At 42.5% G+C, this 16,293-nt stretch overlaps 1 protein-coding gene across 1 annotated transcript in view; it reads left to right on the top strand.

Annotated features, from left to right (window-relative positions):
- Positions 1-16,293, top strand: part of AUH (AU RNA binding methylglutaconyl-CoA hydratase) — a 270,894-nt gene that overhangs the window by 69,692 nt on the left and 184,909 nt on the right. The window contains exon 4 of the mRNA XM_073671019.1: positions 14,861-14,947. Coding sequence (XP_073527120.1) covers positions 14,861-14,947 — 87 coding nt within the window. The remainder of the gene's footprint in view (positions 1-14,860; positions 14,948-16,293) is intronic.

Here is a 16,293-nt window from a genome sequence, read left to right as displayed (position 1 = left end):
TAAATCCACCCAGAGCGAGTTCTGACCAGGCGCAGGGCCGCGGAGCTAGCTGTCAGCGGCAGGGCCGGCTCCAGGTTTTTCTGGGCCCCGGGCGAAAGAGTCTCAGTGGGCCCCTTTAACACATACCACGATTCATGATGCAGAGATACGGCGGAGAAATATATATATATAGTACAATGCAAAGATTTCACTTCATGAGTGATATCTATTGTAAATTCTACAATAGCTCAGAAACCGGTGAATCGCTCCACACAGAATAGTGGCCCCCATATAAGGCTCCATACGGAATACTGGTCCCCATATAACGCCCATATGGAATACTGGCCCCCATATAACGCTTCATACGGAATACTGGCCCCCATATAAGGCCCCATACGGAATACTTGCCCCCATATAAGGCCCCATATGGAATACTTGCCCCCATATAAGGCCCCATACGGAATACTTGCCCCCATATAAGGCCCCATACGGAATACTTGCCCCCATATAAGGCCCCATACGGAATACTTGCCCCCATATAAGGCCCCATACGGAATACTTGCCCCCATATAAGGCCCCATACGGAATACTGGCCCCCATATAAGGCTCCATACAGAATACTGGCCCCCATATAATGCTCCATACAGGATACTGGCCCCCATATAACGCTCCATGCAGGATACCGGTCCCCATATAATGCTGCATGCAGGCTGTTACCCCCCACATAATGCCCCATACAGGCTGTCCCCCCCTTATAATGTTCCATGCAGGCTGTTACCCCCCACATAATGCCCCATACAGGCCCCTCCCTTTTAATGCTCCATGCAGGCTGTTACCCCCACATAATGCCCCATACAGGCTGCCCCCCCCCCTTATAATGCTCCATGCAGGCTGTTCCCCCCAACATAATGCCCCATACAGGCCCCCCCTTTTAATGCTCCATGCAGGCTGTTACCCCCCACATAATGCCCCATACAGGCTGCCCCCCCTCTTTATAATGCCCCATACAGGCTGTCACCCCTCCTCTTTATACTGCCCCATGCAGGCTGTCACCCCCCCTCTTTATAATGCCCCATGCGGGCTGTCACCCCTCCTCTTTATACTGCCCCATGCAGGCTGTCACCCCTCCTCTTTATACTGCCCCATGCAGGCTGTCACCCCTCCTCTTTATACTGCCCCATGCAGGCTGTCACCCCTCCTCTTTATACTGCCCCATGCAGGCTGTCACCCCTCCTCTTTATACTGCCCCATGCAGGCTGTCACCCCCCCTCTTTATAATGCCCCATGCAGGCTGTCACCCCTCCTCTTTATAATGCTCCATGCAGGCTGTCACCCCTCCTCTTTATACTGCCCCATGCAGGCTGTCACCCCTCCTCTTTATACTGCCCCATGCAGGCTGTCACCCCTCCTCTTTATACTGCCCCATGCAGGCTGTCACCCCTCCTCTTTATAATGCCGCATGCAGGATGTCCCCCCCTCTCTTTATACTGCCCCATGCAGGCTGTCACCCCTCCTCTTTATACTGCCCCATGCAGGCTGTCACCCCTCCTCTTTATACTGCCCCATGCAGGCTGTCACCCCCCCTCTTTATAATGCCCCATGCAGGCTGTCACCCCTCCTCTTTATAATGCTCCATGCAGGCTGTCACCCCTCCTCTTTATACTGCCCCATGCAGGCTGTCACCCCTCCTCTTTATACTGCCCCATGCAGGCTGTCACCCCTCCTCTTTATACTGCCCCATGCAGGCTGTCACCCCTCCTCTTTATACTGCCCCATGCAGGCTGTCCCCCCCTCTCTTTATACTGCCCCATGCAGGCTGTCACCCCTCCTCTTTATACTGCCCCATGCAGGCTGTCACCCCTCCTCTTTATACTGCCCCATGCAGGCTGTCACCCCTCCTCTTTATAATGCACTATGCAGGATGTCCCCCCCCCTCTCTTTATAATGCCCCAAGCAGGAATCCCCCCCTCTTTATAATGCCCCATGCAGGCTGTTCCCCACCTTATAATGCCCCATGCAGGCTGTCACCCCTCCTCATTATAATGCCCCAAGCAGGAATCCCCCCCTCTTTATAATGCCCCATGCAGGCTGTTCCCCACCTTATAATGCCCCATGCAGGCTGTCACCCCTCCTCTTTATAATGCCCCAAGCAGGATGCCCCCCTCCCCTCTTTATACTGCCCCATGCCTCCATACATTAAAAAAAAAAAAAATCAAATACTCACCTCCCTTCACCTCACCTGCTACCTGCTGCCCGCCGCTCGCTGCTCGGCTCCGAACTCCAGCGTTGTCGTTTCTTCCCGTTCAGCGCTCCCTGTGACGGCTCAGGGGAGGGCGCGGTGTAAAGACGTCACCGCGCCCTCTGACCTGAGACGTCACAGGGAGCGCAGAGCAGGAAGACAGCTGATCTGCGGAGGCACGGGGAGAGGTAAGTATCGGGCTGCCGGGGCCCTGAGCAAGCGGCGGAGAAGGGCGGGCGCTGACACCGCTCTCCTCCGCCCATAGCCCAGCGGGGTGCGCGACCGCCAGTGGGCCCCTCTGCCTGCTCAGAGCCCCGGCATTTGCCCGGGTGCTGACGCCGGCCCTGGTCAGCGGCGCCGCGGACCGGCTGAAAAACCCCAACGGCCCGGTCCTGGTCCGCGGACCGGCGGTTGGGGACCTCTGATTTAGATGAATTAATTGAGGGTAAGCTGATTAAATTTGCTGATGACACAAAGCTAGGAGTGATAGCTAATACTAGAGAAGAGAGAGAGGATTAAAAAAGATCTAAACAAACTGCAACTGTGGGCAGCAACTGACAGAATGGTTTTTAACATGGAGAAATGCCAAGTCCTACATCTGGGCAGGAAGAATGAAAAAAAAACATACAGAATGGGAGGAACAGGGCTTAGCAACAGCACATGTGAAAAAGACTTGGGTATACTAATCGATCACAGACTGAACATGAGTACTCGAGATTTACGAGCATGCTCGGGTGTTTTTGGAGTACCTTCAGCGTGCTCAGGTGTTATGTTTTAGTCACTCCGTGCTCATGATTTGCGACTGTTTGACAGCTTTAATACATGTGAGGAATGCCTAAGAAACTTGTATTAAAGCTGTCAAACCGTTGCAAATCATGCACACGGAGTGACTCAAATATAACTCCCGAGCACGCTGAAGATACTCGGTGAACACCCGAGCATTCTCACCGAAAGGGTTAACAGAACATAGTCGCTCATCACTAAACATGAGTCAACAGTGTGATGCAGCAGCAAAAAAGGCAAACACAATTCTGGGTTGCATTAACAGAAGCATACAGTCTAGATCACGTAAAGTACTTATCCCCCTCTACTCCTCATTGGTCAGACCTCATCTGGAATACTGTGTCCAGTTCTGAGCATGACATCTTAAAAAAGACATGAAGAAACTGGAGCAAGTTCAGAGAAGAGCGACCAAAAGGGTGACCTGTCTGCAAACAATATCCTATTAGGAACGGTTATAGGATTTTGGAATGTTTATCTTGCAAAAGAGAAGACTGAGAGGAGACTTAATAGCTGTCTACAAATATCTCAAGGGCTGTCACACTGTAGAGAGATCAGCTTTATTCACAAAGAAAGACTAGAAGCAATGGGATGAAACTGAAAGGAAGAAGATGCAGATTAGATATTAGAAAAAACTTTTTGACAGTGAGGGCGATCAATGAGTGGAACTGGCTGCCATGAGAGGTGGTGAATTCTGCTTCAATGGAAGTCTTCAAGCAGAGGCTGGACAGACATCTGTCTGAGATGATTTAGTGAGTCCTGCATTGAGCAGGAGGGTTGGACACGATGACCCTGGAGGTCCTCTCTAACTCTAACATTCTATGATCTTGATTGACAGGTTTCTCCCAATTTAGATTTAGGAGGAGAGCCACCCAGCGGACAATTCTCCCTGTGCCTGAGTCTTTCACAATTCATGTTTTTTTTTCCTGAAATGTCGCAGTGTTTTAGAGTAAATTACAGCTTACCACAGTGAGGTTGCCTGTCGCTATTTCATACTGCCCATATATAGAGCTTCATAAAACTTCAAACAGGTTCCCTTTAATACTATTTTTGTATAGCGATAAAATAAAGACATATAGAAGACATTAATCTCTACATTTTAGATTATACGTCTAGAAAGTGAGGTGTAAATTCCATCAATCACTGTTTATTTACATATACAAATTGCATTTATTCATGGGAGTCCTTAATCTAGATTTTGATTAAATAGAAAATATTTAGTGCTCTATGGTGTATCTGTACGATGTTTGTTCTCAATCAGTCAAGATTACTGTCATTACCAAGCTTGTAGGCAGCCTTGCCACCAGCAAAAGGACTGTGAAGGCTCTCTTGGTGTTAACCTTGGGTGAAGCTTCTGGATAATTATGATTGTAGCTGAAGCAGTAAAGTGTGAGCATTAAGAAGGTGTCATTCCTTACAGCAACATCCTATATAGGAAAGTTGACCTTTTAAGCTTTCCTGTATACAGTTAGCTTCAAAGCAGTCCAATACCTCTTGGTTTCCGTAATGAAGAGTAAATCTTCTCGGAGATGCTGTACAGTAAGTGATAAATGTTCACTTTGTTTTATGGTATGGTTGTGCAACAGGGCCTAGCTGCACATAGGAAAATATGAGCCATAAACAGAATGCCTGCTACCCGTGACTGGCAAGAACATCTGCTGAGCAATAAGGGTTTTCTGCATGAATCACCAGTGCACACAACTCCTAGTATGGAGTTGGCTTTGAAGGTACAATTATTGATGCATAAACCAAATGTCAGGCAGAGGTTATATGTCACGCTGCATGCTTAAATATTTAAAGTAACCTTAGTAATGACAGCTCTTACATTGACATTTAATATTTTGCTCTGTAATACACAGCTCAGGTGGTTGTCTTCTGTTCTACCCCAGGTGCTGATACGGTGTAAATGTGCTGGGTGAACGACATATCCGTGTGTAAGGTTCCTATCATTCTCTAGAATATAATGGAAAAGAAATCAACTCTCTTGCGATGCACCCGGAAATTACTGTGCATGATGATGAAGCATCACTACTAGCATAGTTTTGGAAATCCTATTGGTTTACTTAGCCACCAGTGTGCATGCTAAGTTAAGGGTGTGATTCTAATCCGTGATTGACCACCTTCACTGTGCAAGACTGGCTTCAACTATGCGAATTTCAGACCTCAATTTCCCCACCCACCATGGTTCTCCAGATTCATATGATTCTGTTAATTGGGGCCAGACTATTTGTGGTCAGTCTCAGCACTGTGATCCATACATGGACTGTGACATGCGAATGTGTAAAGTCAGCCTAAGGGCGAGAACACATGGGGCATCTGGCTGCAAATGGCAAATATTCTGCCCATCCATGGTGGCCATTGGCCGCATGTTCTTATTTCAACCTCGTATGGCCATGGGCCACCCTTGTAGGGTGAACTTTCATCTGCTTGTAGCCAGCCACATGTGTGGTCTTACCTTCATGCACGTTACTTAGAAAGCGGTCAATATCTGACTTGGCCACCCAATTGACTTCTGAAGGGGAATCTGTCACAAGGTTTTGCTACCTCATCTGAGAGCAGCATAATGTAGGTAAGAGACCCTGAATTCAGTGATATATTACACTTAGTTTACTGGGTGCTGCAGTTGTCATACAATCAGAGTTTTTAGTTGTAGAATGCTAACCCCACCCACACCACCGCTTTCTGTGTACATTGTATGTTGACAGTAAGCTTCTAATTGGTCCTGGGGGTGCAGTTGGACTAGGTCTCTTGCAGGCAGCAGTGTTAATCTCCTGCTGATAAAACACTCATTGTACTGAAACAGCACACAGCCTAGTAAATGACGCATTGCTGATAGTGTCTCAGCCCTTAATTCGTGCTGCTTTCAGATTACATAGTAACAACCTGCTGACAGATTCCCTTTAAGCGCAGAAAGAGCAGATATTGCAATGAATAAAATGCTAGTTACACTAAAATCTTTTCCCATAAACCTATATATCAATCTGCTCAGCATCACCAGCTGTATAACATACTCCCCACAGATCTGTTCAATGTGACAGGTTTCCTTTATTAATAGTGAGTGCAGAGGTTACAGTTGCACATGAGCCAAGTTGCCTGAGGAGACCCCTCTGCTACACAACAGGATATCGGTAATAAAAATGACGTATGGTAGGTGGGGACTCAGTTCTGGACTTTGTATTAGGGTTCAGAACCTTCAGATTACATCAGAGACCTAATGGATAAGAAAAACCCAACCCTATAAGCAGGAGACCTCCTATAATGAGGCAGGATAACTATTCCCGCTGCATTATAGCATTTATATCAGATTGGTCACATTTATAAATGAAGTCACTTCTATAATACAGAGAATTGTAACTAAACCTCTTCTATAAGATAACGGATCTAATCAATTCACATAATCCTCTACATAATGTCACTCCAGAGCTAAGGCATTTCATGTTGCATTATGATGCTAGAACTATTTCAGCGTCAGTGCTTTACATTTTCGACATCTTCTCTGTGAACGTGAGGAATCCCCTGTAGACATACACTGTGAATATAGCAGGCTGGCTACGTGCGCACAAACACTAAGATCTAGCTGCGAGGACTGTTTGTGTTTTCAACGAAAGTGTGTGTAGAGTGAAGAGTAGATTTCAGTGCCTTTGTTTACTTGGTTAGACGTTGCAGATTTGCTTTCTATCTAAGGTACACATTCCCATTTTTCAACAGTGATTATGGAAATGTTCCTTCGAGTGGAAAGTGCTGAAAGGAAAAATGTAAAAATGCGTCAGTGTTCTGTGATCATAATATATTCATATAGATAAGGTTTGTCTGCGAATTACTTCTTGTACTTCAAAAAAGAGACGTAAGCCCTGGGAGTCTGTGCCTAACGGCCATGGTTATCGTCTGGAAACATAACAAGCTCCCCTTTTCTGCTTTGTTATTTTTGCTAGATGATTTTTTTGAGAGAGCTAAAAAAAAAGCGGCACATTTAAACTTTTTTCCAGTTAATTTGCTGGTGAAATTGGATCGCCTTAGTATAAATATACAGTTTAGTGAGTGCTTCCAGATATGTAAGTTCTTCTCCAAAGCACACAGTGGAGAAAAAAAATTCAACTGACAATACATAATATCTGTATTTTAATGGGTTATTGTCATCTTCTATGTTTAAGGGTTCGCTGCTCCCCAGCCAGCCGACTTTCTGATTGCTGGGGCTGCCACTCCTGCTTGAGTGACAGTTCTAGCCAGCAGTATCATTGCACTTCTGGTCTACAGTGTGCACGCTCCAATGCTGCTATATCAGGCAGCTTTGGTGCTGCATCATCAGAAACACAATTTGCTGAAGCTTGCTGGATAGAAGGCTAACCATGAGCTCCAGCGATCTTGAATAATCCTAGGACAATGCTTACAAGGAAAGAGCTTGGCCAGAATGGTTGCAAATTTTAATATAAAGTTATATGCAAAGTTGCTTATTTTTACAAGCGCTATCCAAATGTACTAGTTTTTTTTACCAAAAGATATTTACAGAGATAGAAAGCAAACTTCTGATGAGCAAGACCAGGAAGGCATACCAAAAGATCAAAAAGATACGACAAAAGTTTCAACCAAGAATGGGAATGTTGAAAGACACCAACGAGAACAAACTAACTGAGCCAGAACAGATCAAGAAAAGATGGAAAGAATACATGGAGCACCTGTACAAAAACGAGTCAGTGATACAGGAAGAAGCTGAGACTGGAGACGATAGCGAACCGAACATCTTGAAAGACTAAGTCGTTGCTGCGATAAAGCTTCTTTAAAAAAAAGCAAAGCACCTGGATGTGACAATATTCCAGTAGAGCTAATTAAGTCTTCTAAAGCAGCAGCTGATGTCATCACACGCCTGTGTCAACAGATATGGACAACTGGTAAATGGCGGAAGGAGTGGACAAGATCTGTTTTTTTTTTCCTATTCAGAAGAAGGGAGATGCTACTGACTGTGGAAATTATTGGACTATTGCACTCCTATCTCATGCCAACAAAATACTACTGAAGATCCTACAAAGATGGCTACAGCCTTAGTTTGACAAAGAGCTGCCAGAGGAACAAGAAGAATTCAGAAAAGGCAAAGGAACAAGAGATGTAATTGCTAACAGATGGATAATGGAAAAGGCAAAAGAATACATCAAGGAGATCTATTTTTGCTTCATCGACTACAGCAAAGCCTTCGACTGTGTTGATCACCAGAAACTTTGGAATACCATGAAAGATATTGGTGTATCGAACCACCTGATCAGCCTCATTAGGAACTTTTACATCGACCAAGAAGCAACAGTCCAAACGGAACATGACATGGTTCAAATTAGAGCGAGGAGTCAGACAAGGCTGCATCCTGTCACCATTTGTCTTCCATTTTTATGCAGAATCTATTTTCAGGAAGGCTGGACTAGCAGAAAAAGAAGGAATTAAAATTGCTGTACTAATTATCAACCATCTTAAATGCGCAGATATTACAACATTGATATCAAAAAGCGTAAATGAAATGAAGTACTTATTACGAAGTGTCAAGATGGAAAGTTCGAGCATTAGACTCCTACTCAATACAAAGAAGACAAAGATATTGACTACTGCCAGGTATGACTGAGACACATTTGAGATGGATGACGACGAACTGGAAGTTGTAAAGGACTTCAACCTACTTTGCTATGGGCAAATCAACAATGAAGTCACTGGACAAGGTCTTCAATCGAGGAACATTTCATTGAAGATGAAGACACGGCTCGTGCATAGTCTAGTCTTTTTTGTAGTGACATATGGATGCGAAACCTGGACGATAAAGAAACAAGACAGAAGAAGAATCAGCGCCTTTGTAATGTGATGCTGGAGAAGGATGCTATCAATACCATGGATGACAAGAAGGACAAATCAATTTTTGAACAAATCAAGCCAGATATGTCACTCGAAGCAAGAATCACCAAGCTACGACTTGCCTACTTTGGGCACATCATACAAAGAGAGCAATCACTGGAGAAGGACATCATGGTCGAAAGAATAGAGGGAACAAGGCGAAGAGGAAGACAAGCAACTTTATGGCTTGATACAATCAGGTCCACCGGGGTCTTCCCCGCCACTATCTTATCTAGGCCCTGCACAAGATTGATCTTCCTACGGAGCATTTATCCATCAAGTCACCATAGCTCAAGATCGAGCTGAAGGCCGTTAATAAATACAATGCAAATACAACCATCTAAGAAAATGGAAATAACCATTGATTAATTAAAATGGCAATCAGGTCCCGATGATGTCCCCTGTCAGAGCTGTCGCTCTGAACCGCAACCGCAGCACTTGCAGGACCCTGGGGGTCCTGAGGGCTGCGGGACCACCCACCGTTTTTAAACGTCGGCGCTGCACAAAGCCCAGGCAGCGCCGACGTTTATGTACAGTGGGCAGTCGGGAGATAAAATGGATGGGGAGATAGCCAATGTCATTAGTGTTGCTCCCCAAATCACATATTGAAAAAGCAAATCAATAGGAGATCGAGTGGTGTATAGCCACTATATACCACCCCCCAGTAATAAGACCTGGCTGCCTGTGAAACCTGCTCACTCCTTTAGATGAGGAACTTATGTGGCATGGGAATCTATACAAATTGGGAAACATTTTAATAATGACTTTACCGGCGAGCAATTCAAGATAAAATATTTCATTAACTGTAAAACCAAAGGGATCATATACAAGGCAACTTGTTGCTGTGGCAAAGCCTATGTTGGAAAAACCGTCAGAGTTCAGGAGGAGGGTGGGGGATATTCTGAATGATAGGGATACACATACCATCCACATGGTATGAACGAACAACTTAGCTATGGTTTTTTTTTGTGAACGGTCATTAGAGCTGAGGTGGGTTTCATGAAGCTCACTTTCAGCAGCCTAGTTACATCATAGTGTTCTTTCTCCCCCCTAGGAACACACATCTAATCTGCCTTTGTAGACCACTGCCTACCTGTGATGTCACTACCCCTGGATGTTCTCGAGCCCTTGTATGTTCATCTGGGCCCTCCTATTTTTTGTCCTAAACCATAGAGTGACATTTATGAGTCTATCCATGGGTGATACCCAATGGCACCTAGGGTGTGCGTTGGTAACCTCAATTTCTCTAAGGCCAGCCACCTAAAACAGATCATTTTGGGGCACACCGGAACCCCCATTATATACATTCATCTATTTGGGTTAAATTTTTCTCACAAGTGTTCTTTTTCCCCACCCCTTAACAGGTACCATGAACATATTATGGTACTTTTAGTGGATGGTCTCTTTGAGGTGTGGGATTGTACTATATGCATTTTGCCATAGATCCATTATTTTGGATTCAAGTGTGCATTTCCTTCTGTTGTTCATGATTACTAGCGCTATAAATATTATTCCAGTTAGGAAATTATTTTGAAGGGGTATCATTAGATTTGCGCCACTCAAACTGCGTGTAAATAGTAATACTATGCATGCCATCGATTGGGAGGTGGGCGGCCCTCTAATATATACACCACATCATTCTAGGTTTTATCGGCGTAACAGCTATTATGCCTGCATATCAGCAGGGGCGCAGTGCCCTGACGCAGGCGCTCCATCAGGAAGATGGTGCAATCCGCAGACCGGAACTCTGGCAGAGCGGTGACGCGTGCGCTCCATTATGCGGCCCAACCACTGGAAATGACGTCCGATGATTGTAAGCAACGTGTCGCTGGGATGCACGCGCCCATGCGTGAATTCCATGTGGCCTAGAGACTGGAAATGACATAGGACTCTGGTCTAATAGAGGGGAGGCACACTTGTACTTAAGTTAATACAGTTCGAGGTACTCAAACAGACCAGTGATTCCTATATGGGTACTGGGATAACTTACCAGACCTATTAATCAGCTCTGTGCCACTGCAGGAGCTGCATTCTTTATTTCTTAATATCCCACGGTTTCCAGAAACTCCCCTGATGATCCTTCCTTATGGAGGGGAAAACGCGTAGGAAGATCACATATTTGTTGGGAGGCCATATGCTTATTATTGGGTAATACCTAGGTAACACTTGGGGAGGGCAGGAGTAATAAAGGGGCATGACAGGGTACTCTAAATAAACAGAGAGAGTAACAATACCCCCCTGTGTGAATGCTAGATGACATTCATGGTCTTACTCCTGCCGATAAGACCTGGAACCACAGAGTCTGAAGAATTGATGAGACCAAACCTTTTTTTATTGAGCACTAGTTCACTCTTTGCACTGTACTGTTTGGTACTTTTATTGCTGGTGACATTTATGACCTCATATCTTTAGGTTTTTTTTATCATAGATCATTAAAAGTTATATTTTAAATTTAGACATTCACTTCTCTCCGCTGAAATTATATTGTCTGTATTGAGAGGTTCATATATAGGTACGATCACCATATGGTTGCTTGATCTAATGTGAAAATTGGAATAAAAGTAAAAAACATTACCATGAAATGTGTGTTTAAAATTATATTTATTCTAGAAACCAGATGTAATTTTTTTTTATTATGGTACAATACCTTTAATATTGAAAGGGTGAAATTATTTTCACTAAATTTTAAGTCAATAATTGGCATTACATTTGTATTTTTACAATATAAAATAATGATCTGACTTGTTTTAGGTTCCAAATCCAATTCAACAGTTTTACTGGTAAGACTGAAGTTTTACCACTAAAATCATGCATTCATTACCAGTTATGTTGATGGCCATGCGGTATTGTGCTGTAAAAAATGCTACTGGTAATGGCATGCAGAAAATTAACTTTCGATTTGAAAACCTCACCTGCCGCATGTGGGCATGGTTTTGGTTGTGTGTGGCACTTCAATGGACAAATACGTCCTTGTGGTTCCTGATGGACTAGATTGGGATGTCTTGTTGCAGGTGATCAGTTTGGAGATATTGGTTAAGATTTCTACAACATACTAGATTGTCATCTTGATAAAATTAAAAAAGAAAAAATGAAACAAATGGCTATTTATTAGTATCATGATCTCGTTTTTTCAGTGTTTTTCATTCAATATTTTTTAAAAGCATATACACCTATCCAAATTTATTTTAAAGCCCTAGATCCAGATTATATCCAAACATTAGCTAATTAAGAATAACTTGGGCAAGATGCACAAGTCAAGAAATTTTCAACAATGGTAGGCAACCATAAGGTCTTGATGGCTTTATGTAGCCGTTGGGCTCGTCTTTGATCTAAACATCCTGTCTTCAGTAGCCAAAAATTAGGTTTGAGTCTTCTGGAGCAAACAATAAGGGCAAGATCATGTGTGGCATTTTGCTGCATTTCAGGTTTTTGGTTTTTATTAATACAGGAAATTTTTTATTTATTTCAGTCTAAAGACTCATGGTCAGTAAAAGCAGGGCCTGAGAAAAGTGGTTGAAAAACGATCTGTACAATACATTGAAGAAGCTGAGTATAATGGAATGACCCTCAGGCTCTTTAGAGTTAAATGTTATTAGAAATCTCTGGGAGCGTCACATAAAATGACCAGATTGGGCAAAATATAATTTATTTTTAATCTTCCAAATCTAGAGAAATATACTAAAATTAGACATAATGTTGCTGCAAAAACCTTCATGTTTTAGTAGTGACTGTAGAAAATTCTTACTGCACAGACTGAAATAACATATAGGATACTTATAAAGAGGACCTTTCACTGGATTTTTAATTTAAAATGAGCACCTCCTCCAATTCCCGTTGCTTCACTGATTTTGGAACATTTTTTATTTTTCTTCTTTGCCCCTCCGTTCCAAAGTTATTTCCCTGTGTAATAAAGCTGCTAATTTTCCCTTCAACCAACTGTGTGTATACCACAGGATTTCTCTGGGCATGGTCATGCTTTGTTTGGCCAACATCAGAGTAGAAAAAGCAAAATTGACATCTTTATATCCAGGGAACATAACTTTAGAATGAGGCGTCACAGAAGAACGGTGGGAGAAAATAATTGGTTTATATACAAAAAAGATCTTGTGAAAGGTCATCTTTAAGACATGATTATTTGTCAAGCTTATATTTTCACATTTTTTTTTATATATATATTGATCAGGGTCATTTGGATGTTTTTGGTTGTCATTAAGATTTTAAAAGAGAAAACACAGTAGTTTGACAATAAATGGCTTCACCTAACCAATAACCATGAGTGGAGAAAGTTTTTTTGTTATCATTCATATTCTTTGAAACAAGGCCAAGAAAGCAAAAATTCTGCCGGGGTATGTAAAATTGAGCATAACTGTAATAACAGCTCACAGCTGTTTACTTAGCCTTTACTGGTTAGTAAAAAGGGGATCCAAAAAAATTACGTGGGGTCCCCCCTATATTTACTAACCAGCAAAGGCTAAAAAGACTGCTGCGGGCTGATATTATTACTTTGGGAAGAGCACCAGCCCTCAGCTGTCCCATAAACGGCACATCCATTAGATGTGCCAATTCTGGCTCTTAGCCTCAGCTCTTCCCACTTTCCCTGGTGCATTGGCAAGTGGGGTAATAGTTTCGGGGTTGATGTCAGCTGTTTTATGTCTGCTGACATCAAGCCCAAGGGTTAGTAATGGAGAGGTGTCTATCAGACCAAGGCTGTGGAGTCGGTAAGCCAAACCTCCGACTTCTCAATTTCCATGACGCCGACTCCACGACTCCGACTCCATCATACATGGCTCATGTTTAAGTGATAAATTTACTGTAGCACAGAATAATCTCAGCTAAAAGTCTAGACCCTTAGATCAGGAATAGGACAGACATTTATAGGACATTTCATAACTTTCCCAAATTCTTATGAAAAAATATTCCCCAGAAACTGCATTGAACTACTGTACCCAATTTATTAGATATTTTAGGAGTCGGAGTCGATCCATTTTATACAGACTCCGACTCTACCAAAATGGGCTCCGACTCTGACTCCACAGCCCTGTATCAGACACCCCCATTATTAACCCTGTAGTCAAAATTAATAAAGACACTCACAGAGAGAACTCCTTTAATTGAAAAAAACACACCCCCCCACAATAACCCTCTTTTACACATTTATTAACCAAAAAAATCAAAATAAAATGTAAAAAAACGGACGGCATACGGACATCAAAAATGGACTAGTGAAGAAGGCCTAAGTTTAGGTCTCTTGCTGTTTTAACTTTGGTGAGGCAGGTCTATTGTTATATTTGCATATATAGCGCCATCATATTCCACAGTGCTTTACGGATATCATCATCACTGTCCCCATTTGGGCTCACAGTCTAAATTCCCTACCAGTATGTCTTTGGAGTGTGGAAGGAAACCTATGGAAACACGGGGAGAACATACACACGCCTTGTAGATGTTTTCCTTGGTGGGATTTGAACTCAGGACCTCAGTGCTGAAAAGCAACAGTGTTAACCACTGAGCCACCGTGCTGCCCATCTGAGTATCTATATGATATTGTACTACTTTAACCCCTAATGTGCCTGGCCTTTTAGTGATTATAACATTGGCTGCTGTAATTACCTCTGCCTATTGCTGGGGTCTCTAATTATAAATCTCCATTTTTGGGGGGCATCATTTTTAATGTGTCTGTATTTAATATTGTTAATTTAATAACATATCTTTTTTAAGTGTTTTTTTTTTTTTTAGCTTGCATCCTTTTTTGTTGGTGTATGGTTTCTTATGCATATAAGGCTAGTAATATATCAGAGACTCTCTTGTGGTGTTTCCTTTTTTTTCTCAGCATATTGGTTTGTGTGGGTGTCCACGTGCGTGTTTGTCTGTCAGTTGTCATTAGAGAAAGTTTTGTGATGTTTGATACAAGTGAGACACAGTCCATTATTTCCTTTCTACTACATTATTGTTACTTCTTAAAGATTGCATTTTTATTTTTAATGTATTTTCTTATAGGAGCAGATTTAAAGGAAAGGGCAAAAATGCACCCAAGTGAAGTGGGACCATTTGTTTCAAAGGCTAGGGCATTGATGAATGAATTTGGTGAGTATTTTCCACATTATTTTTATTCATGTCTATAGAAAATGTAAAAGAACAAAACTGGTGAGAGCAATGGAAATGTACACATTAGTGTATATTATTCTGCCTATCCGATCTGCAGTCAGAGAATAAAAATTAAACATTTAATGCCTGTCTACGGAAAATGGTAAAATCTTAAATATGCCCAAGTAATATAGATTATTCAGTGTAAGAGGCTTTCTGGTCTGAACATAAACTTTTGCAGTCACTGTAGGTGATGACAGATTGTTGAATCCTGAGTGCAATAAGATACTAAAAAGAACTCAACGGAGAGAGAATCTGGAGAGGAGACAAAGCGCAAATAGGATCTTATCTGGGTAACCGTGTTAATGGATATGCACAACTGCGCTCACCTGGTCGGGTTTTGTGCACACAACCACTGATAAGGCTTAAGGCTGCTGCAGACCCACAAGGAGATTAACCCATTTGATTTCCAGTTTATCTGCACAGCTGTAGAAGGATACAAATTCAATTGTAGGCGGTTTATTCGTCAACGCGTTTCGAAGTATAGCACTTCTTCATCAGGACAAACCACAATCAAAAATAATAAAGAATTCTGCACACTATCGCTATCTTGAACAGTCGTCACATGACTGCAAGTATGTGATTTACATACAGTAACTGTGGTTATGTGCTGACTAACAGGGATGTCCTGACCCTGTGCATATTTTTGTTCAACCCAGAAAAACGCCTATTAATAACAATTGAGCACATTTATCAAAACAGATGCAGAGGAAATGTAGAGGAGATGCTGATAACAGCCAGTTAGATTTCAGTTTTCATTCAAAACTACCTTTTTGAAAATGAAAGACACAACCCATCCCATTGGTTGGTTACTATTCCACTTTTCTCTTGCAACAGTTTTAATAAATATCCCCCAATTTACCAAATGTAATGTACTAGTATACGGTATCTATTTAACTTCAAGGCAAAATTGATAATATTTTTTTCATTTTGATTGGCTAAGCGGCTAACCTGCTAGCCAATATACTAAATCCAATGGAGCCAATGTATGAATGTATTTGAAGGGAACCTGTCAAAGACGAATGAATCAGATGATGCCAAAGTGTTTCAGTTCAGAGAAAATAAACTTTAAAAATCTGGTCATAGACCCTAGTCGGAGTCCAGGCCAGTCCAGTTTTACCCCCGAGCCGGCTCTTTCCAATTCTACTGCACGTGATTGACAGGTCTGTCTCTCGTGTACATAGGGTCTTTAAAGTTTCATAGAAAAATAGACCTGTCTTCAATCGTTCAGCCAGGCTTTGATTCACACTACCCACTGGTTGAACTGCGTGAATCAGATGTTACGA

This window comes from Phyllobates terribilis, unplaced genomic scaffold (genome assembly GCF_046119375.1).
Source record: "Phyllobates terribilis strain yellow unplaced genomic scaffold, ASM4611937v1 Scaffold_1__5_contigs__length_1240528914, whole genome shotgun sequence".
Lineage (NCBI taxonomy): Eukaryota > Metazoa > Chordata > Amphibia > Anura > Dendrobatidae > Phyllobates > Phyllobates terribilis.
Note: the sequence above shows the minus strand (reverse complement) of the source record. Positions and strands in the feature narration are given on the sequence as shown.